General features: G+C 37.4%; 1 protein-coding gene across 1 annotated transcript; it reads right to left on the reverse strand.

Moving 5' to 3' along the window:
• Window positions 1-822: 822 nt before the first annotated feature.
• On the reverse strand, window positions 823-16,858 carry si:dkey-191g9.5 (rap1 GTPase-GDP dissociation stimulator 1). The gene is made up of 14 exons (XM_048204664.1): window positions 15,959-16,858; window positions 14,170-14,274; window positions 11,987-12,109; window positions 10,509-10,634; window positions 9,691-9,819; window positions 8,094-8,219; window positions 7,764-7,907; window positions 7,497-7,628; window positions 7,253-7,387; window positions 6,529-6,654; window positions 4,489-4,628; window positions 4,279-4,405; window positions 3,411-3,539; window positions 823-2,273 (listed from the first exon to the last, which is right to left on the reverse strand). The coding sequence occupies exons 1-14, from the start codon at window positions 15,969-15,971 to the stop codon at window positions 2,146-2,148; spliced, it is 1,683 nt and encodes a 560-aa protein (XP_048060621.1). The 5' UTR covers window positions 15,972-16,858; the 3' UTR covers window positions 823-2,145.
• Window positions 16,859-22,824: the final 5,966 nt, after the last annotated feature.

The raw sequence follows: 22,824 nt of genomic DNA on the forward strand, positions 1-22,824 counted from the left end.
CCAAAAAATGATGCACCTCTCGATCGAAATAAATGATGTGAAGTTATTTCCATCAAGAGGTGCATCAATTTTTGGCAAAGATCTTCTATTGACAATGCAAGAGGTGAGCACTCTGTAAAGTCTCCTCCAGCACATCCCAAAGACTTTCAATGAAATTAAGGTCTGGACTCTGAGGTGCCAATTCATGTGTGAAAATGATTCTTCGTGCTCTCTGAACCATTCTTTCACAATTTTAACCGTGGTGAATCTTGACATTGTCATCCTGGAATATGGCCATGTGTCTTCGTACATGGTTGTTTAAGAAATGAAAAGCTCCACACTCCATCTTTAAGGGTTCAAAGAACCGTTGCCAAACATATAACATGCTAGAAACATACTGTAATAATATTAAACACCGTAATAATGATCCATTCATAGATTCTTAAGTATTTTCCTATTAAATCCAAACAGTGACTTTTTTTAGCCGGGCAGTGTATATTTGCAGTTTGCAGCATTTAAAAAGTGGGGTCAGTAAAATTGTATTTGTTTTATTTTTTTTTAAATGTTTGTGAAAGAAGTCTCTTATGCTCATCAAGGCTGCATTTATTTGATCAAAAATACTGGAAAAACAGTGATATTGTGAAATATTTTTACAATTTTAAATAACTGTTTTCTATTTTAATATATTTTAAAGTGTAACTTTTTAACTCCAGTTTTCAGTGACATAAGGTCCTTTAGCTCAAGAATCTTATTATTATCATTGTTAAAATTGTGTGTGTGTGTGTGTGTATATTTTAATGGCTGTTTCCTGTCTAAACATCATGATATAAATAAAACCAGGCATTCTCTGCTGTATTTCCACTTTATTGCCAGAAACAAGCTGTTCTGGTGAACCATACACTTTACACACAAAAATAGTCTATTTATTTAAAAATGTAATCAACACCAATTAGCGCAGCAGCTATGAAGGACGGATGGATATTGTGCTATTTCTCAAGCTGTGAAAAGCCTGGTGATCTTCAATGCTGCATGAAGCCTTCTAATTGGCCATATCCCAGCAACCTCACACATTCAGCTTGTTAAATCTGAAAATTCTGTCATTGCCCTCAGGCCATTTGTCTCAGGGAAATATACAGGCTACATACTCATAGACACAGTTCAAAACATTACTTCCCCTGACACAGTAGTCACTAAAATGTTCTGTTTTGTCGACCGTCTGACCTTGACCAAAACTGAGAGAGTTTTTAAGACATGAATACAAAGATGCAAACACAACAACAGCATTTACACAACACTGCTAGAGGTATCAATGACGATTGCTTTTTTTATTTAGACTTAGGAAGCTCAAGAACTGTTCTTGATATGTTTCTGGCTATTGCTTTCACGATATGGAGATTCAGGTTTGTGCTCATGGCTAGCTAGAAATAAATGATCAACATGATCAAAGAATCTGCATTAAAAAGCCCTACAGAAGAAAACTAAAGTAGTAAGGCCAGCTATGATATGAAAATAGATGTTACAACCCGAAACATACTCTTTTCTAACCTTTTGTTTTTCATTCCACATTTTATAACTTTAAGATGAAATATCAATCAGTAGTGTTAACATACTCTGATAAAAGAAACCACAAGACAAATATAACATATTAACAGCAGTGTAGTACATTGGTGTGCAACATAAAATTAAATGTTTGTTATTAATTCATTTCCATGGACAGACAGCAAGCTCATAGATAGATACAGCTGCTTTGCTAGATCTAGTGCTCTTACAATGGAAGTCCATGGAGAATATAATTGCATGTTTGTATGCAGATATTTACTAAGTTATTTTCCACTGAACACTCCTCATGAATTTAGAGTTGTTTCTGTTTCTTGTTTAGGAGGGCAGCAGGTTCATTACTGATGTCTGATGGATAGACTGTCTCCCAAGTGTTCCTGTCCCTGGGATAGCTGACAACAAATGACATCTATCATGGACAAACTGACTTCTTACTTTAGATGATGAATTCGCACCAACTTTCACCAAAGTGGTTGGGGTAAATTTATATTGCTTTGGTCTGACTATATGCCAAGCTAGATGGTGTAACGTTTTTTTGTCTTACTGTCCTTTTGGGAATGAGCTGTCTAAAAATATCCCCTTAAGAATGACTATGCAAGATATGCCAGTCTAGGCAGTTTCAGAAAGAACAGCCATCACCGTGTCGGCCTGCTTAGCCAGCTTTGTGCTGGTGTGATTGGACAGTTTGGACAGGGTATCCCTCAGGTTTAGAGATGTTATCTGCTCCCTTAACATGCCTGTAGGAGAGAAAGAGAAGGCAAATGATGAGAAGAGGTAAATAGGAAGATACAGTTTAGTTCAAAACAGGGCTTTTTATATTGTATGCCTGTTGTAAAACCCAATAACAAAAAAAGGACCTTATAGATAGCATCTGTAAAAAGACAATGTGGAGAATATACTTCCTTCTTCATCTCAGGTCTTTTGAAACGAGAAAAGATTCTTTTTTTAATTTTTTTATGAGTGTCCTACAGTATTGTAATTCTGAATGGTATATGAGCCTGTCAGTTAGTTTAAAAACAAAGTTGTTGAATCAATTAAAATTGTTTTCTAAAACTGTAGGTCAGCCTCTTGAAAAAGTCTGTGAATTTTTTGCTATTATAATAATCTCTTAAGGTTGGCCAGTGTTGCCAAGTCTGCAGTTTTTCTGCATAATTGGGCTACTTTTACTTTGTTGCCGCAGGTTAATTTTTTTCCATGGGTTGATTTCCACTCCCAAATGGCTACTTTTATTGCACAGACCTGGCAATCCTGAGGTAGGCTAATAATATTGTCTTGGAACCAAATCATGTACTGCATTATGAATTTGTACTCTTACTATCTAATCAGCAGTATAAGGTTTCGAGATATAATCAAGTCAGACTAAAACATTATTTTGTACATCAAGCTGTGTTGGAATTGAATAGGGTACATAATAAATCAAACATACAGTAATAGCAACTCTGTTATTACTCTCTCTGTTATTTTGTTTCTATGAGATTGTATTGTTGATTGTACTTTATTCTATTGTGGACTGGTGATTGTCAGGGTTTGGGGATTTATGGGTAATTATTGTGAATGAGCATACTGTCACGCAAGAAAAATTTTAGACTCTGGTCTGACTTAAATTACATCAACCAACCAACCAACCAACCAACCAACCAATCAATCAATCAATCAATCAATCAATCAATCAATCAATCAATCAATCAATCAATCAATCAATCAATCAATCAATCAATCAATCAATCAATCAATCAATCAATCAATCAATCTTATTATCTTGTAAATTCAATCTTTACAGAGATTATTAGAGCTCTACTCTAATACAGGACTCTGGCACTGAGTTGAATCTATTCTTTGCCCTTTCCACAGTGTGTTCATTTTGTGGTACTGACTGGAGTTGGCAAGGCTGCAGATGAGGCCTAAAGCACTGAATTTGACCTCCACGGCCACAACGGGGTCATCTAGCATCTTCTGCAAGGTGGGGAGGAGATCTGCATCCAGAAATGGTTCTTGTACCGCCTCTGCACAGAAGAGAAAGCGGCATGCATCAAGATTAGAGATGGTATGTATGAGAGCACCATGTAATACAAAGTGTTCAGTGACCAACCCACAAGCAAAAAGGCCAATTCACACTGGACAGACAGACGCCGACCAACGTGGACAATCACCTGATTACATTACATCACTTCTCAGACATCCCACGACCCGACAAACAGAGATTCAACATGTTCAATTGGCAAAAACAAGCGGCAACCAAAGCTAACAGACGCCGACAGGGGTAACACACTGACCCGACGAAACCTGATAATGTGTCTGTCAGTGCAGTGTGAATTGGCCTAAAGACTGTCAAGGCCTGTTCACACCAAGGTTGATAACTATAAAGATATAGTTTTAAAAATCATTCTAAATGTAAACGAATAGCAGAGCCCAAACCACAACTATTATGATATCATTGGACTCACTTTCAGAACATTTTTTTCAGCTGTTAGTATTTGAGTAAACTGTCAAAATAAAATGTGATATTTTCCATTTTGAATCTATAAATCATTCATGCATCGTTTTATTGTATAGGGAATAGTGAACGTGGGTAATGGGGAGATTTTGAGTACAGTAGAAGTATGGAATGTTAGACTCTTCATGCAGGGGGAGGGGCTATTAGACTCCAATGTTGGATGACAAAATAACCTCTTAAAATTTGCACACTAGTATGAATAGTGCATAGTATATAGTATGTCATTTGGGACAAAACCATAGTCTTACCAATGTCTATTGCAGAGGCAATGGCCAAAGCAACTAAAGCCTCATTCTGCATGATGACGTGCTCACTGGTTGCCATTGAGATGAGATGTTGGACTCCATCTGCTTTAATGACAGTTTGGATGACTTCCTTTAAAGACAAGAGAGGGTGATATTTTAGATAAACAGCCCCAATGACTATAGTTACACATACTGTGTGTGTCTAAAACTCACAGGGTTTCGGCTGTGTCTTATGAGAGCTGCTAAAAGGCGATTGGCCTCGCCTCTGACACCAGCGTGATCTTTAGCCTCGCACCACTCCATGACTCGTGCTAACAGAGCTTCATCCTTCCCTAAAACTGAAGCTGCTTCCTCTATGAGAAGGTGGGGGGGGGGATTACAGTAGAAATAAAGAGAGAAAACATACCAAAAATAACTGTCAATACATTTATTGAGACATTACAAATTTAAAAGAGATACTGTGGGAGCATTTTAAGGTTTGTTTACCTCCATATTTAGTTACTCAGATCACTTTTGTCAAGGGAGATAATCACTGGAGTGCAGACAATAAATTAGTGTGTCAAAGCCCTTGCAGGCCTATTGTCTGCATACTGAGGTGTCTAAGGGCTCCCTCTAAAATAACACACTTTACTGAAGGGCTGGAAATTACAGCCTCTATGTTCCCTACATTTGAACAACAGTTTAAAGTTGTAAGGAGAATTGTTAATGCATCAGCCATTATAGTCATTTGGCAGGTAATTGTATAGTTTAACAAAGCTTTTGTCTAAAAATTACATCCTGTCCGTTGTCATGTCCTCCTCTTCAACGGCCAAATTAATGTCCTTTTTTACTACCACCAGGACTGTCACACTTATTCAGTCTTTACATTGTATGCATTTAAGTGTCATTTTTCTCAAAAGTGACATTGTATTCAATATATCAAACCCATGACCGTTGTCTAACGTTCTGGCAAGGTTCTCTAAAAGTTTTGAACAAACATTATTCCAGTTATAGAAGTAATAGAACGTTTGTTCAAAAATATCTGGTCTTTAATAATGTTCTCAAAACGTTAACACAAATATTAATTATACATTGTTCGTGGAATGTTTTTTTTCTGAAATGTTTAACCTTTTTTGAATGTTATTTCAGAGAACATTCAAAAGCAAACTTCCTACAATGTTTGCAAAATTATAAATGTTCCCGCATAACCAAGAAAAAAATGTTTTTAAAACATTTAAAAAACTGAACGTTCAGAGAACATTCAGAAATAACGTTTTCATAACTTAATGGGAATGTTAGCAAAACATTTTTTAGAACAGATTTTTGTTAGCTGGGACCATGTTTAAACTACAGGAATGTTTTAAAGAGGTGGTTGATTATGATTTCACTTTTTTAACATTAGTTAGTGTGTAATGTTGCTGTTAGAGCATACACAACATCTGCAAAGTTATGACGCTCAAAGTTTTTTTTTTTTTTTTTTTTTAAAGATTTCTCTGTTAAGGACTACAACAAATGGCTGGTAGGGACTACAAAAAGCTTGTTCTCGGTTTAGTGACATCACTAATCCTAAAATTTACATAAACCCTGCCCCAGAGAACATGCAACAAAGGGGGCAAGGCTATGTTGAGCTGATTTAGAGAAGAGGAAGAGTTGTTGTAGAAGAGTGCTGTTACCAGCCGTCATTTTATGCCAAACTACTTCACAAACGAGTGTCGATTCAATGCTGAATTTGCACAAAAGATTAACATGATGGAATATGCTAGTCGATGAGTTGAATTAACTCCACAGCAACTACACTAACCATTTATCCACATATTCAGAAACATCCAGATGCATTCCATAAGTTGTAACTTCTTCCTGAGTCTCTTCATCAGTGTCCACCTTCGGTTTGAACAATGTAAGGCTGAACACCGTTACTGACAATCGTCATTTTGGCTGTGCGTGAGATTCTCCTGCTTTGTTGTTGTTGAGCAACCGAAGCGTGAGCTGATAAAGCTCTGCCTTCTTCTGGAAAGGGGGCCTGAGCAGCAGCTCATTTGCATTTAAAGGGACACACACAAAAACGGCGTGTTTTTGCTCACACCCAAATAGGGGCGAATTTGACAAGCTATAATAAATGATCTGTGGGGTATTTTGAGCTGAAACTTCACAGACACATTCTGACACCAGAGACTAAAAAAGGGGTATTATAGCTCCCCTTTAACCGACTGCAAACTAGTCTATTTAATCTGTGACCCAAAAATTCACATATATACAGTTTTCTTGACTCGTTACCTTGGCCGTCCACCATCATGCGCAAAGTGCCCAGCAGTTTAAACTGGACTGGGGGCATGTCAGAGCGCAGAAGGGTCCTGATCCTTTCTGTGACTCCATCCTCCAACATACGCACCTTATTGGAGGCTACATCAGGGGAACAGAGAGAGAAAGATGAGATGACAGAGCAAAGCTGAAACTTAGACAGATTGTGGTAGCTGGATAAGGCAAGACTTACTTCCACATACTGCCCCAGTTGATTAATCACAGTACGATATGTAAATTGTTTTGTACTACATGTTTTCTAAAATTGTATGCTTAAATATGGAAATGTGGCATTATCTATTTAAATATGCACTAATTTGCAGGACATTTCCAGGACAAAAGTCTGAGCATTAGATAGGCCAGGTTCAAAATGATTTCATATTGTTGACATTAGTTAAAGGATTTTACAGAGAGAATTTTGGATTTATTTATTTTTTTTTTTTTCAGAAAATACTGGATATAACAGCCAGAAAAAATATGATTAATGAATTGATTAATTGATTCCTATTTTGGATGCTTTCTTTCCACCAATCTGAAACATACCAGCATCCCATCCTTGGCATCAGTGTGCAAAACACACTGCCGTTCAACCATGCTGTTCTTTTCAGGAAACTCAAAAATGATTCTCAAACACTGTATGTATTTACAGAAAGCATCTTGATTATATTGAATTATATGGAAAAGAACAGAACTGAATAACCTGGAATGGCGAGATTTCTAAGTGCACTAAGGCCAGCGTGCTGCACAGATACATCTCCCTCTGAAACATGTTGCTCCAACAGGTCCAGAATATGAGGAACAACTCCTAATTCCAACATCTTCACACAGTTGCTGTCTAAGAGCAAAAAAGAAAGGCAACTATTCTTATAAATCTGATATACTTGAGAAAGTTGGAGTGATTCACACAAAACCCTCACTAAAAAATCCATAATTCATCTCCTCACCATTTCTGGCAAAGTTAGCAATGGCCAGAGCTCCTGACAACTGCAGCTCAGTGTTTGATGACTGCAGCCAGGAGAGAACATCCTGATACACCATCCCTGTCCCTTCCCCAAAACACTTCTGCATTGATTCATCTGTAACAGAAGGCATATGCTAGAAAAGAAGTAAATTAAATAAAGGATGCTGAATTAAATAAATCAGTCATCCATCCATTTTGGTTAATAAAACCGTGATAACAACCGTGATGGTGAATTAATGGAGAGCCATACCTCCCAGTAGGAGGGAGACTATGAGGTTTGAAGCCACTTTGATGCTGCAGAGGTCATGTGTGTCAGAGCCACCCTGAAGAGTTCGAATCATTTCAGAGAGAGCCTCGGGCACGCCTGCTTCCACAAACTGCAGTTTCAGAGCATCTATGAGACATGAACATGAGGTCACTCAGGGATTTGCAAGGACACACACAAGTCCATTTTTAGTTCACTTCTAGACATTGTGACTGAGGCACAAGACAGATCATATTTCAACCAAAGTACGCAATACAATTAATGTTTTATATGCTCCAGGCTCACTTATGGACCTGGTTTGAATATGCGGCTCACCACTCTCTCCTAGTGACCCAAGAACCTCTAGTATGAGATGCCGGCGTTCTGCATCCGGTGCCCGCTTCAACTGATAGGTCAAAACCTCTGCCACACCCACTTCTGCCAGAGCCTCTCGTGCAGCATCTGAACACAGTGACATACCTCACAATTAATCACTAGATCTTATATAGATGTTAGAGATATTATGAGGAAAAATACCTGAACAGTTCATTGTAAATAAGAGTAACTGAGAAAGGGATGGCTATAAAAAGAGTGTTATGGATGCACAATATATTATTGGCATGTTCATTTTCCCTATTTTTAAAGGATTAGTTCACTTTCTAATTAAGATTTCCTGATAATTTACTCACCTCCATGTCATCCAAGATGTTCATGTCCTTCTTTCTTCAGTTGAAAAGAAATGAAGGTTTTTGATGAAAACATTCCAGGATTTTTCTCCATATAGTGGACTTCAATGGAGCCCAAACAGTTGAAGGTCAAAATTACAGTTTCATTGCAGCTTCAAAGCGTTCTACATGATACCAGACAAGGAATAAGGGTCTTATCTAGAGAAACAATTGCTAATTTTCTTAAAAAATAAATAAATAAATAAATTATATAAGTTTTAACAATAAATGCTCATCTTGAACTAGCTCTCTTCTTCTTCTTGAATTCCAACAGTGTAGACACTGCTAAGTGTATTACTGCCCTCCACAGGTCAAAGTTTGAACTAAATTGTCATATACAGTATTCTAGTGCAAGTATATAACAATTAGTTCAAACTTTGACCTGTGGAGGGCAGTAATACACTTAGCAGTGTCTACACTGCTGGAATTCAAATAGAGAAGAAGAAGAAGAGCGCTAGTTCAAGATGAGCATTTATGGTTTCTCTCGATAAGACCCTTATTTCTCATCTGGGATCGCTGTAAACTGTAATTTTGACCTTCAACCCTTTGGGCTCCATTGAAGTCCACTATATGGAGAAAAAACCTTAATTTCTTTTCGACTGAAGAAAGAAAGACATGGACATCTTGGATGACATGGGGGTGAGTGAATTATCAGGAAATTTTAATTAGAAAGTGAACTAATCCTTTAAGTTTAAATTAACTTTACCCTCATCTAACACTCACTCACAAGTTAATCTTAAAGTTAAATAAATAAGACACTTCAGAAAATCTTAAAAGGAATATCATACTGTACATTACTTTGTTGTGATGCTTAAATTCACCTGTATTTTAGTTTTTTTTAGAGATTTATTTTTAATTTTTTCCAACAAAATAATATAGAATTTAAACATTGGTCATTTATTGGTTATGCCAAAAATATTATAATCTAATAACATAAAAATTATAGTCCAGAATATCAACACTGGTCATATATCGAAAGAAAGAAAGAAAGAAAGAAAGAAAGAAAGAAAGAAAGAAAGAAAGAAAGAAAGAAAGAAAGCCCAGAATTTTAGGCCATGTAGTCTAATGACTATGAAAAAAAAAATATATAACATTAGTATTGCCAGAATTTAAAAAAAAAAAAACTACTAAGTGTGACAATGTCCAGTCAGCCAGTGTTTTTATTATATATGATTTTAGAGCTTCCCTGCTCTCTATTTTTGTCTTACCCACATCAGCAAGGTTGCAGAGTGCCAGCAGGCAGACATTCACCAGCGGGTCATTCTCAGGATACTGCTGCATTATGGCCACCAGCCTAGGGATTACTCCATTCTCCACCAGCTGCGTCTGCTGAGCAGCTGAGAGAGAGACATGGGGCGGATGGGTGAGTGGGCGCACAGGGACAGACAGCCAAGAGAGGAATGGGCATTGAGAATAATCATGAAGAGAAGAGCACAGAGAATGAATGGTGATTTATTCTATTCTGACTGTGTAATGAATGCTCAGCATGAACAGGTTGTCGCAAGCCAAGCCTCAACAAAACTAGAGCAGAATATACATTTTATTTAAAGTGTCTTGTTAGCTAGGAAGTTTTTACTTGCAAATTGCATAACCAACCTGGGGAACAGCAACAAGCAGCCTTTTGAATATGAAATATGAAGAAACTTCTGTTTCAGTACAAAAGCAGAGAAAACTAGGCCAGGAGATGTTGACAAAAGAGAAAGTCAATCCAAGGACTTAGAAAAGATCAAAGAATCCCTCCACACAAGACGTCTTTATACCAGATGCGGATCACCGAAGCATAATACCAGAAGGACTACAGGTTCAAGAAGTTAAAGGATAGACGATCAAGATCCTGGCATTTATATTTCAAATGAAACTCTGTGTTAAGAATGAAAAATGTGTTAGAACCGAAGCAAAGAAGCTGAATGGAATTGTGGGACCAACTGGAGACACATCTTCGCTGCTACTTCCAATGCACCCAAGCAATCCTGACTTCAAACGGCCAACTGTTAATTCAGAGACTTGCAGGAACAGTTTCACTCACCATTTTCAAAGCAGATCCGTCCAATTGCGCGGCCCGTGTGCAGCAGCTGGTCCTGGTCTGTGCTTTTCAGTAAAGGCACTAATACGGTCACCAGACCTGCTTCAATACACCGCTCCCTCACAGCAGCTAACACACAAACACACACAAACGTCATGTTTTACATACCTCACATCGCTTTCTATTGAACTTCTTATTCTATTAAGCTTAATATAATTACGAACACACTAACATAATTACTTGAGGTGGAACTTATTACCCTAATCTTACCCATCACAAACAACTTTTGGCATTAAAAAGAGAGGTTCCAAAAGGAGGGTTTTGCCATAGAAGAACCATTTTGAGTTCCCCAATGAATTGTTTTAGTGAACAATTCTTAGAAGAACCTTTTTTTCTTAGTGAAGAACAATTTAAAGAACTCTTTTCCACTATAAAGAACGTTTCATCAACTACAGGAACTTTCAGCGCTCTGAACATTTTTTTTTTTTTTTTTTTTTTACTGAAAGTTATGAAAATTTCCACTACAATATAATATCCAGCAAATCTCAGTCAAGTGGTGTTAATGACAGTAACTGAAGTGATATTTTAAACATTTTTTTTTAATAAAATGACAGACTTCTTTATCTTGCTAAAGCTAATTTCATAGCTAGCATACAATTAAACAATATTTTTTGTTTCCTTCACATATAACATGTCTCATATTTAAATTTACATTTATTCATTTAGCAGACAAATAACAAATAAAGGACATAATAAGCAATTTATCACAGAGCAAACAATATTCATATTTCAACTTAAGCTTTTCACTGACTTCATGTTTACAAAAAACTTACAGGGTCAAAATGGTTCATTGTGGTGTAAATGACATCACAACTGAGAAACAAAAATCTGTCCCTCGTTGACATAAATCATTTCACACAATGAATATTGAATTGTTTTATGTTTATCTCACACTTTTTAAAGTAATCATTTATATTTTAATGATAGATGAAGAACCAAACAGACTCCATTGACTTCCATAGAATGTCCATCAACTGTTTGGTTACCAACATTCTTCAAAATACCTCCTTTTGTGTTCAACAGAACAAAGAAGTTCATACAGGTTTGGAACAACTTGAGGTTGAGTAAATGATGACACAATTTTCATTTTTGGGTGAACTATCCCTTTAATATTAGTTAATAAAAAATACAATTGTTAATTGTTTATGTTCACAGTGCATTAACTAATACAATGTTTGAATTTAATAATGTATTAGTAAATGTAGAAATTAACACTAAGATTAATAAATGCTGTAGAAGTATTGTTTATCATTATTTCATGTTAACGAATGTAGTCAATTCATAATGTTATCAAACAAAACCTTATTTTAAAGTGCTACCATCAAGTCAAAAGTAGTAATAAATGAAGGATAAAATAAGAATGTGATAGCTAAATGGCTAAAGTTGATGAAACACCAGACTCTAAAATAAATCTCATTTACCTTCTCTGGCCATCTCTGCCACCAGTAAGGTGACCTGAGAGGTGAGGGGACTCTTCTTTCTCAGGACTTGAGTCAGAATGGGCAGAACACCACTGGACACTATTTTCTCTGCTGTTCCTTTCTCTGGGGATAAAAAGAGATTGGATTATTTTCTTTGCTTTTCAGTTTGTAATGTCTATATAATGTCTTATACACACAAACATAGATGTATAGGGCATATAAATAAATATGCATGCATGTGTTTATTTGGGTAAAATACTGTACAGGCATGTATTCTGTTTGCAGACTGGATATTGTCAGGGTTTTTGTGTTTGTTTTGGTTTTGGGTGGATTTTGCCTGGTTTAGTTCAGTTTCCTGTGTTCCTGTTAGTTACCTTGGTTATTCATTGTTTGATCATTATTTGCACCTGATGTTCATTTGGTTTATTAGTTTGGTCTGTGTATTTAAAGGGTTAAAATGAAAATTCTGTCATTAATTACTCACCCTCATGCCGTTCCACACCCGTAAATCCTTCGTTAATCTTCGGAACACAAATTAAGATATTTTTGTTGAAATCCAATGGCTCAGTGAGGCCTGCATAGCCAGCAATGACATTTCCTCTCTCAAGATCCATAAAAGGTACTAAAAACATATTTAAATCAGTTCATGTGAGTACAGTGGTTCAATATTAATATTATAAAGCAATGAGAATATTTTTGTGCGCCAAAAAAAACAAAATAAGGACTTATATAGTGATGGCCGATTTCAAAACACTGCTTCATTAAGCTTCGGAGCGTTATGAATCTTTTGTGTCGAATCATGATTCGGATCGCGTGTGAAAAAACGGCAAACTGCTGAAATCAAGTGACTTTGGCGCTCCGAACCGCTGATTCAACACAAAAGATTCATAACGCCCTTCCTGAAGCAGTGTTTTGAAATCGGCCATCACTATATACAGTAAGTGGTTATTTTGTTTTTTGGTGCGCCAAAAATATTCTCGTCACTTTATAATATTAATATTGAACCACTGTACTCACATGAACTGATTTAAATATGTTTTTAGTACATTAATGGATCTTGAGAGAGGAAATGTCATTGCTGGCTTTGCAGGCCTCACTAACGAAGGTCTTACAGGTGTGGAACGGTATGAGGGTGAGTAATAAATGACATTATTTTCATTTTTGGGTGAACTAACCCTTTAAGCCCTTTTTTTGGGGGGGGGGGGGGTGAACTAACCCTTTAAGCCCTGTGCTTCTTTCTTTCTTTTCACTGATGTCAAATCAATTTCAAACCACACCTTCTTCCTGACTTCCTCATCCTGTTGCTTCACTTTTTCTTTTATCTCCTCCCTCAGCTTTTGTTCTGTGCACTTCAGAGATGCACTGACAGCGAGGCTGAGTAATACATTCAAATTCAAAGTGGTAGACGAGCATCTGCCCTGGAGACAGAGATGCTAGCAGGAGGAAATCTGTCATTAAAGCATGTACTCCTCAAAAAAGATACCCACAAGGGCCACGGTGGCAGGTCAAGCTGTCAGAGGAAGCCTAGCTGCTATGGTAACATCTACTTTGTGTTCTTTTGCGGAGGCTGCTTTTCCATTTTTAGATTTTAGCATTTGTGATCCGAAAGCACAAGGAATGTGCCAAGAAGGGCCAGCTGGTGCAAACTAATTTGTGAGAATGAGCAGAAGATGGGGAGTGAAGTGGAGAAAAGAAGAGAAAGATTAATGAGATTAACCCTTTCTCTTCTTCGCCTTCCCTCTCTCAAATGTAAATGCGGATTACTTGTCTCCTACTTGTGCCCCAAATCTGCTAGCAGGAAGATAAGCTGACCCTCTGCTGCCCCCTACATTGGATTGTCTTCCCACACACACGCACGCGCGCACACACACGCACGCACACATACAACTTCACGAAGGCAGAGGCAAATTGCAGCTCACAGCACGATGAGTGTGTAATGACTGCGACGCTAAATGATGCCCTCACTCAGTAGGGCATCTGGCAACAACATACGTCACTTTCACATGTGATCATGGCTGTTTACAGGCTCTCGTATGGATCTTGGTACCAGGATTGGATGTTGCAATAGATATACATATAGGTATGGATGAAAAGATGGATTTTTAGATTGATGGGCTGACAAATACACAGAGATTTATAAATAGATTGAGGGGTAGTTAATGAGCACATTGGTGTAAACTCACTCTTCTCTAATAGGAGGGTAAGCAGAACATCCAGATGAGGCTTCAGCTCCTCCTCCACTAGCTCTGTGCTCACAGTGATGGCTTTCAGGGCCTCGCTGAGAGATTCTGAAACACAAATATGAGTGTCACCGCATCACGAACACCACTGCACAACATTTCAAAATAACAAGCAGATATAATAGTGTCTCTGAGACATTTTTCAAGATGATTCATAACCAGTTATACTATTGAGTTTATCCATGAATTCAGTGAATTTCCCAAGCACATTATCATACAAAAATATAATGAAGTAAACTGATAATATTAGCATTAGCATTAAAACATTAACCCTCCCTACCCCTATAACCACAACTTGCGCCTAAAGTCAGGATTTAGATCTTACCATAGCACTGACACTGCTCTCATTAGAGTTACAAATGATTTGCTCTTATCATCCAATCATGGCTGTATCATGCTGCATTTGACAGTATTGACCACAATATTCTTTTGAATAGACTTGAAATTATGTTGCCATTAGTGGAATTGCATTGGCATGGTTCAAATCATACTTATCTGACTACTATGACCTTTGCTTTTCACTCTGTACATGCTACCCTTGGCTTATACTATAGATATACTTGAGTTTATTAAAGAATTCAGTGTATTTCTCATGCACATTATCATACAAAAACATAATGAAGTAAACTGAACGCCTGTATTATGATATTAGGAATTGATTTATATTATGATATTAATAATTTATTTAGTATTAAGATGTTACTGGTTATTTATATGTGTATGCTCATCGGCCCCATATATATATTTAAATTAGATTACCTTTAATGCTCACTTACATTTAATCTTTAAAAATACTAATTTAATAACACTGTTACATTCATTTGTAAAAATAATAATCTGTATCTTCCCAATTAAATGTAATTTTAGCATAATTAAATATTCATAAACATTCAATTTTCATACTGTACATCATAATTAAAAACAATTTTGCATGGATAAACTATTTAAACAATATACTCAGCAATGTTCCATAAAAAAATAAATTAAAGGTCAATTTTGATTACTAAAGACCAAATCAAGATGCCTGTGGACAAACATGTCAATGTGACTTAATTTCAAGCTGCTGTGACATTCTTCACTCCATGAACATTTGTATATATACATATGTGTGTGTGTATCAGATAAAACCAACACAAATTTTCTAACACAATATGCACTATAATACATTAAATGTCAAACACTATCTGCAGATGCACACTTTGATGGTCACAGGAAGCACACAGGGCTAGAAAGAGAGACAGAGACGATTCTGTATCTCTTCTGTAAGTAATCACCCTGATAATCCCTGGTAAGCAGAGTGAAAATAGACATAGAGGAGGGCTATCATATGCTTTCTCTTCCCCAAACTCCCTGTGATCCATTCATAGGCACAATAGATATGTCCTGAAATATCAGCCCTCTCCATTATAGGTGTAAAGGGCAGGGATGGAAAGCAGCAGTGCGTATGTGAGCTGGGCGGGGTTAAGGATACCCTGGGTATACTCATTAACTCTGGGTGTCTGGCTCCCAGCATGCCTTTATTTTAACACCCACACGCTGAGGATACACCTCTCAAGCAATGGGGTTCAGCTCACCTGGAGGGTTAATGACAATTCGATTACTCTGAACCTAAGAAAGTGTGACCTTTAGAGGCAGAAGGTGTATGTATTCAAAGTTATACCTCGTATTATGGTTAAAAACTTGCAGCAGAATCACAAATAGGATTTACAGAGAAGAGATGTGAATCACTCACCTATGTCTGCCATGACCACAGCTCCTCTGAATCTCCCTCCGAGCCTCCGTGCGTGTCTCGGCGGTGTGTGGTTAGAGAGGCAGCCCTCCTCGAGGCAGGATGGACGGCTCCAGCCCTGAGATTGCCTGTAGTCAGTGAAGCAGCCTAGCCTCTCCTCTCCTCTGCTCCACTCTTCACCCTTCCCGTTTGTGCTGAACACACATGCGTATTCCTTCGGTCCCTCGCTGTCATTCACTCCCTCACTTTCACTCTGCGCCTCTCAGTGACGCTGCATCCACTTTGGCTAATTCACATGCCCTATTATTTCAGTGTGTGTGTGTCTCTCTCTCGCCGATGCAATCCTCCCCGCCCCGGTCCTCGCTCTCTGGCAGTATTCTTCTCTCCCTCTCCCTTCTTCCCTCCCTCCTCATAATACACTCTAAATCCTAAAGCTGCTCAAAGCTCATCAGCTGACAATTAGCCCGAGGAAGACACTAAGACTGACACACAACCCTCAGTGCTTTGCATTGCAGTTCTACCCCTCCATCTTTGGGTATTATAACAGAGCACATGTGAAATTTGAACACTGGGATCTGTGGCCCAGGGGGTCTGGCAGCTATTTTTCAAGATATTAGCAGGGCTGTCTCAGTGGGGAAGACTTATTTAAAGGGACAGTTCACACAAAAAATGAATTTCTTCATAATTTAATGTCATTCCAAACCCACTGTCACCAAGGAAAATGTCCAAGCTGCTGTTTTTCTTTATAATGAAAGTAGACGGGGCTCAGGGATGGCTGTGCATAGACATTCTGCCTGCGGTGGCTGCTTTTTTTCCACATAAAAAAGAAAGTCATAAGGGTTTGGAACTGCATGAGAATAATAATACGTCCACACCAATAGACGATAACATTCTGTTTATTATAAGCACTCTACAGTTATGCAATCTACTGCATTAAATGCTTGAGTGCTTTAAAACTGGATGGATTCTGATTGGTTGTCAGTAGTTTAGAAGCTGGAAAAAATTGTGCAATGATATTGTTCTTCAGTCGCCATGATTTTGCCAAGTAAGGCATGTTCCTGGATCAAATTTTTGTCAATCCTAGAAAAACATTAACCCTCCCTACCCATAAACCTAACCACAACTCAACACAACTAAAGTCAGGATTTAGACCATACCATAGTCAGGATTTAGACAGTACTATAGTACTGAGACTGCTCTCATTAGAGTTACAAATGATTTGCTCTTATCATCCGATCGTGGCTGTATCTCTCTATTGTGTTACTGGATCTTAGTGCTGCATTTGACACTATTGACCACAACATTCTTTTGAATAGACTTGAAAATTATGTTGGCATTAGTGGAATTGCATTGGCATTCGAATCATACTTATCTGACCGTTATCAGTTTGTAGCAGTAAACAAAGAGATGTCTTCCCGATCACAAGTTCAGTGTGGAGTACCGCAAGGCTTAGTACTAGGACCATTGGTTTTCACTCTGTACATGCCACGCTTGGGAGATATCATTAGGAAGCATGCCGTTAGTTTTCACTGTTACGCTGATGATACTCAGCTGTATATTTCTTCGCGCCCTGATGAAACTTACCAATTCACAAAATTAACGGAATGCATAGCTGATATATAAAATTGGATGACTAGTAAATTCCTACTACTAAATTAATTAAAAACAAAGATTTGAATTATTAGACCAAAGACCTCCACATGCAATAACCTAGAATACTGTCTTTGATACCAATCTTTCATTTAAAAGCCACATTTCTAGCATCTGTAAAACCGCATTCTTCCATCTTAAAATATATCTAAACTACAACATATGCTCTTAATGACAAATGCGGAACAGTTAGTTCATGCGTTCATAACCTTAAGGCTAGATAATTGTAATGCTCTACTGGGTGGTCGCCCTGCACACTCCAGCTTGTCCAAAACACAGCATATAGGGTTCTCTAGAACCAGGAAGTATGACCATATTAGCCTGGTTCTGTCAACACTGCATTGGCTCCCTTTTAAACATCGTATACATTTTAAAATCTTGCTAATTACTTACAAAGCACTGAATGGTTTAGTTCCCCAGTACTTTAGCGAGCTCTTAACACATTATAGTCCTTCACGTCTATTGCAATCTCAAAACTCTGGACAGTTGATAATACCTAGAATATCAAAATCAACCACAGGCAGTAGATCCTTTTCCCATTTAGCACCTAAACTTTGGAACAGTCTCCATAGAATTGTTCAGTAAGCAGACACACTCTGTCAGTTTAAATCTAGACTAAAACACATCTCTTTAACCTGGCATACAAATAACACATTATCAATTTCTATTTTCAAATCAGTTAAATGATTGTTAGGCTGTATAAATTAGGTCAGCCAGAACCGGGAAGACTTCCTATAACACCCTACTCATTATATAATAAGAAGAATGCCATCTACGCTATGCGTCTCTCTGTTTATCCCAAGGTTTACCATAATCAGCCAGATCTGGGCCGGATCCAGATCAGATGGAGAACCTGCGCCTAAACACAACCACAAGACATCCCTGAAGTGTCAGCAGAAATCATGGCAACTAGACCATCCCCTGTGAAGGCCTCATCGACACCACAGCCAGTGGCACAGATCCTCAACAAACCCACTTGTAATACTGCCTGAATCATAATCATGCACTGTTCGTTTGTTGGCCAGAGGAGAACTGGCCCCCTGACTGAGCCTGGTTTCTCCCAAGATTTTTTTCTCCATTCTGTCATGTGTTGGAGTTTGGGTTCCTTGCCGCTGTCGCCTCTGGCTTGCTTACTTGGGGACACTTGATATTCAACAATGGTTTTGATCTTCCTCTTTTGACACTATTGTATGCAAACTGAAATGAGCTGGACGATGACATCACTGTTTTCTCCAGAGCTGCTGGGTAGATAAATTAACTAAATTAATAACTAATGATTTTAACAATGGAATGAATCAATACTAAACTTACTTAAGATGGACAATGACACTATTTTCTTCTAGAGCTGCTTTACAGCCAAAATTATGTTTCCTCTATCCCTGTAAAGCTGCTTTGACACAATCTGCATTGTAAAAATTGCTATATAAATAAAGGTGACTTGACTAAATTCAGAGGGAAATGATAAGCGACTAAGAATGGTGTATAGAAGCCCCTAACCCTTGTTGTAAGCCTAAACTTGAGATTAACTCTCATATCTGATTGGTTGATTGAAATGTTGTTCCAGGATCAACAAGGATGTTGATCCAGGAACATGTTCTACTTGGTGAAATCAAGTTCACCATTGTTCCTCTGTGTCGTTATCATTAAAGGGGACCTATTATGCCCCCATTTACAAGATGTAAAATAAGTCTCTAATGTCCCTAGTGTGTGTATGTGAAATTTTAGCTCAAAATACCCCACAGATCATTTTTTATAGCATGTTAAAATTGCCACTTTTTGGGGTTGAGCAAAAACGTGCCGTTTCAGTGTGTGTCATTTAAATGCAAATGAGCTGCTGCACTCGGCCTAGGGCAGAGATTCAAGAGCTCGTTCTCCCCTGTCAGGACGCACTATAATGTCAGAAACCGTGAATACATGCTGCATGGAGATAGAACAGGTGAAGTTTAGTTTAATTACGTTATAACTTATATTGTCTTCTTGTTTTTATCCACTATATTAGTACAAGCCTGTTTACCGATGAGATTTATAACGTTTATTGTACTTCACGCAAAATACGAAGCGTCTGTCTTCACTCTAGAAAATCACTGTAAGAGCTTAATAAAGCACAGTGCAAGTGTGCATTAAAATATTATCCATAAACTCCCTTGCATTATCATCAACATACACAGCGAAGTACACAGAAACACTCGTTACAACTAACAGAAAACAAATATATAAAGACATTATGCCTTTTCGGGTGGTGCTTAATAAACTGGTAAACTTTATATCCGTAAATCAACTCTAATGAACTGTAATAAAGTGCTCTCACCTTCATTACTGCCATATCCAGTATCACTCTGGAGACTGTATGTTTTGTATTGTCCCTTTGTATTGACATTCGTTCACAAAGAAGTCCGGTTTGAAATGATTCACGCAGACATAAACAAATTTCGGTAGAGTTGAGGGAGCATTTTCTTCAAAAACAAAATGAATCCACCTCGTCTTCAGTGGCTCAGATTTAGGGAGTAAATGGAGAGAGCTATGTGGATTAATCCATCCAGCTACAGAACACCTAAAACGCTTGGGAGACATTCTCATCAGTGCAGTAATGGCGGACTGTACAACTGGCTGTGAACTCGCTCAGGGCGGGTCTATGTTAAAACGGCACTGTCTGTCAACATTCATGGGCGGGTCCTGTGGCTTTTGTGACATCACACTGCCAGGGATCTGGAATCGGCTTGTTCTGAGACACTGCTTATGATTTATGGGGATTAAAAAAAAGGAGTGGTTGGATTTTTATCATTATAGGGTGGTTGTGTACACACACTGCCAATACACATGTATGTCTAAACACCATGCAAAAGTGAATTTTGCATAATAGTTGCCCTTTAAAGTCGCGGTGTGGTCTTCCAAACTCTTAGAATGATTATTAAAGCTGCACTATGTAACTTTGGCCCTCTAGAAGTTGAAACATAAAACTACAGGTTACTTGTGGGGGAACATTGTTTTGGTAATTAGGTGAGTTGTGCTTCACACTGCTATTCTGTGTGGGTGAATCTGCTGGCTTGAGGCACACCGCTGTACCCATGGTTACAGGTAAACGCAGAATCTCACTAACAACATCAAAACTCTTCCAATAACGAAAAAGCAGTAAGAGATTGGCATTGTAGAAATGGGCATCTGTTACCAGACTTTTACCCAACAGTCAAATGCCAACGGTATTACGTCATGAAAGTGAAGACCACTAAGGCCTAGGGTGCGATTTGGGACAGGCTTTCCACTGCATACAGTAGTAGCCTGACCTTGTTTCTTTTATTTACGAATATAATGTAAACTCGCATGGATGAATGGCAGAATTTTCCCAGGAAACCTGTCCCAACAAAAGCTATTAAAAAAATAACATGGTTCATTTTTTTCTTATGTACTCATTCATTATTTACATTTTGTTTATTTCAGAAAAAAATTTACATAGTGTAGCTATAAAATGTTATTTTTATAATTGTATAGTTAACTGTCCTTGATGTGAACGGTCCTTACATAAATTATTATAAAATATTCATTTTCTGGTGAACTGTCTCTTTAAATCTTGTCATGTGAAATGTATCTGTGACTGTTAATTGACAGTAATAAAATATTACTGCAAAGGGAAATCACATCTGAATCAAATTAGAATGGATGACCCTTAGGACAAATGACGCAAATGTTCTTACGACTACAAGGAGAGGGTTTACATTTAATTATGAATCTTTAACCCAGCAGAATGAAAACAGATGTTCAATATTATATGTGTTGAGGGACAACAATAATATTCCTTGTCTATAGTAAAGGTTCCTCTCTATATAACTATTATTTCCTTATTTTAAAGTAGGCCCAACCTGCAGTGCCATGACTTGAATAGGAATTTAACATTAGAATAGCAAGCATCATCAGCAGAGGGCAGCAAACAATCATCAGAATACATGGCAATTTAGCAATAGTATAGAAATCAGAAAATCAAAATAAAACATCTCAAAATAACAAAAACAAGTCTAATAGTCTGCTATGTTCTCTGGTACCCTGTTATATATAATTTTAGATGACATAATACTTTGATTTACCATAGTACAAAATGATTACTATATCCATGGTGTATACAAAGAATATCATGGTGTTAGGATGGTACACATCTATAATAGCATGTTAGTTCCATATGGTACTTTTATTACTGTTATGTATTTAGTTAAAAAAATGTAAAACCAAAACAGACTATATTGTATCTTTTACATAGAAATGTGTGGCTGCGCCTCAGCGTGTGCTTCAATTCAGAACAACAAAGACTCACAGAGTCATTTGTTCAGTCATTTCCATCTAATGGTTTTTAGCAGCAGGTGGCAGTATGAGGCCGTCAATAAGTTGAGAAGAAAATTTTGCTTTGGGGTTGATGGGTCTAAAAGACTACTAAAATGAAAGTGTAGGCTGTCATGAAGGTGATGTAAATAGTTGCATGACAAGAGCCATTTAATTCAGGTATAATTGCTTGTATTGAGCATTTATTAATATGTCAATGATTACACAGAAACTCATTGTGATAGTTGAGTGATTGAATGAAATAGAGCACAACTGAAGATTTACATTATAATATAATTAATATAATAATTGAAATCATTAACTCATGATGGTATTCAATGCACTGGAATATCATTAGTGTCTAGGGCCTCTACAGACACATGTTTGTGCCCAGTGAATTATTTGAAATTGCTCTTATCGACCTCTAACCCGAAACCAAGCAGACAAAACATGACAGCAGAAAATAAGGTTCACATCTGCTTTAACAAAGGGTCTACTGACACTCTTACTGAGACCTTTCCTGCTAATAAATCTGAGTCAGGAGATCAAGGGTTAGGGCAAAAAGTCAAATGTGACTATAAACATCCATTCTGACCTAAATTCATGAGTAGAGGCATTCACTTCTTGTGTTATTTAACCACTATTGGCCAGTTCAAGAACAACACATCTCCACAGGACAATATTGCCAATATTGACAGTATATACACCATTCAAAGTTTAGAGTCAGTAAGATTTTTTTTTTTAAAGAAATTAAAACTTTTATTCACACATCAAATTGATCAAAAGTGACAATGAAGACTTTTATAATGTTTGTCATTTATAATGACAACAGTTTTCTATTTCAAATAAAATGCTGTTGATTTGAACTTTTTATTCGTTAAAGAATCCAAAAAATTAATCACAGATTCCACAAA

Source organism: Megalobrama amblycephala, linkage group LG10, assembly GCF_018812025.1.
Source record: "Megalobrama amblycephala isolate DHTTF-2021 linkage group LG10, ASM1881202v1, whole genome shotgun sequence".
Taxonomy (NCBI): Eukaryota; Metazoa; Chordata; class Actinopteri; order Cypriniformes; family Xenocyprididae; genus Megalobrama; species Megalobrama amblycephala.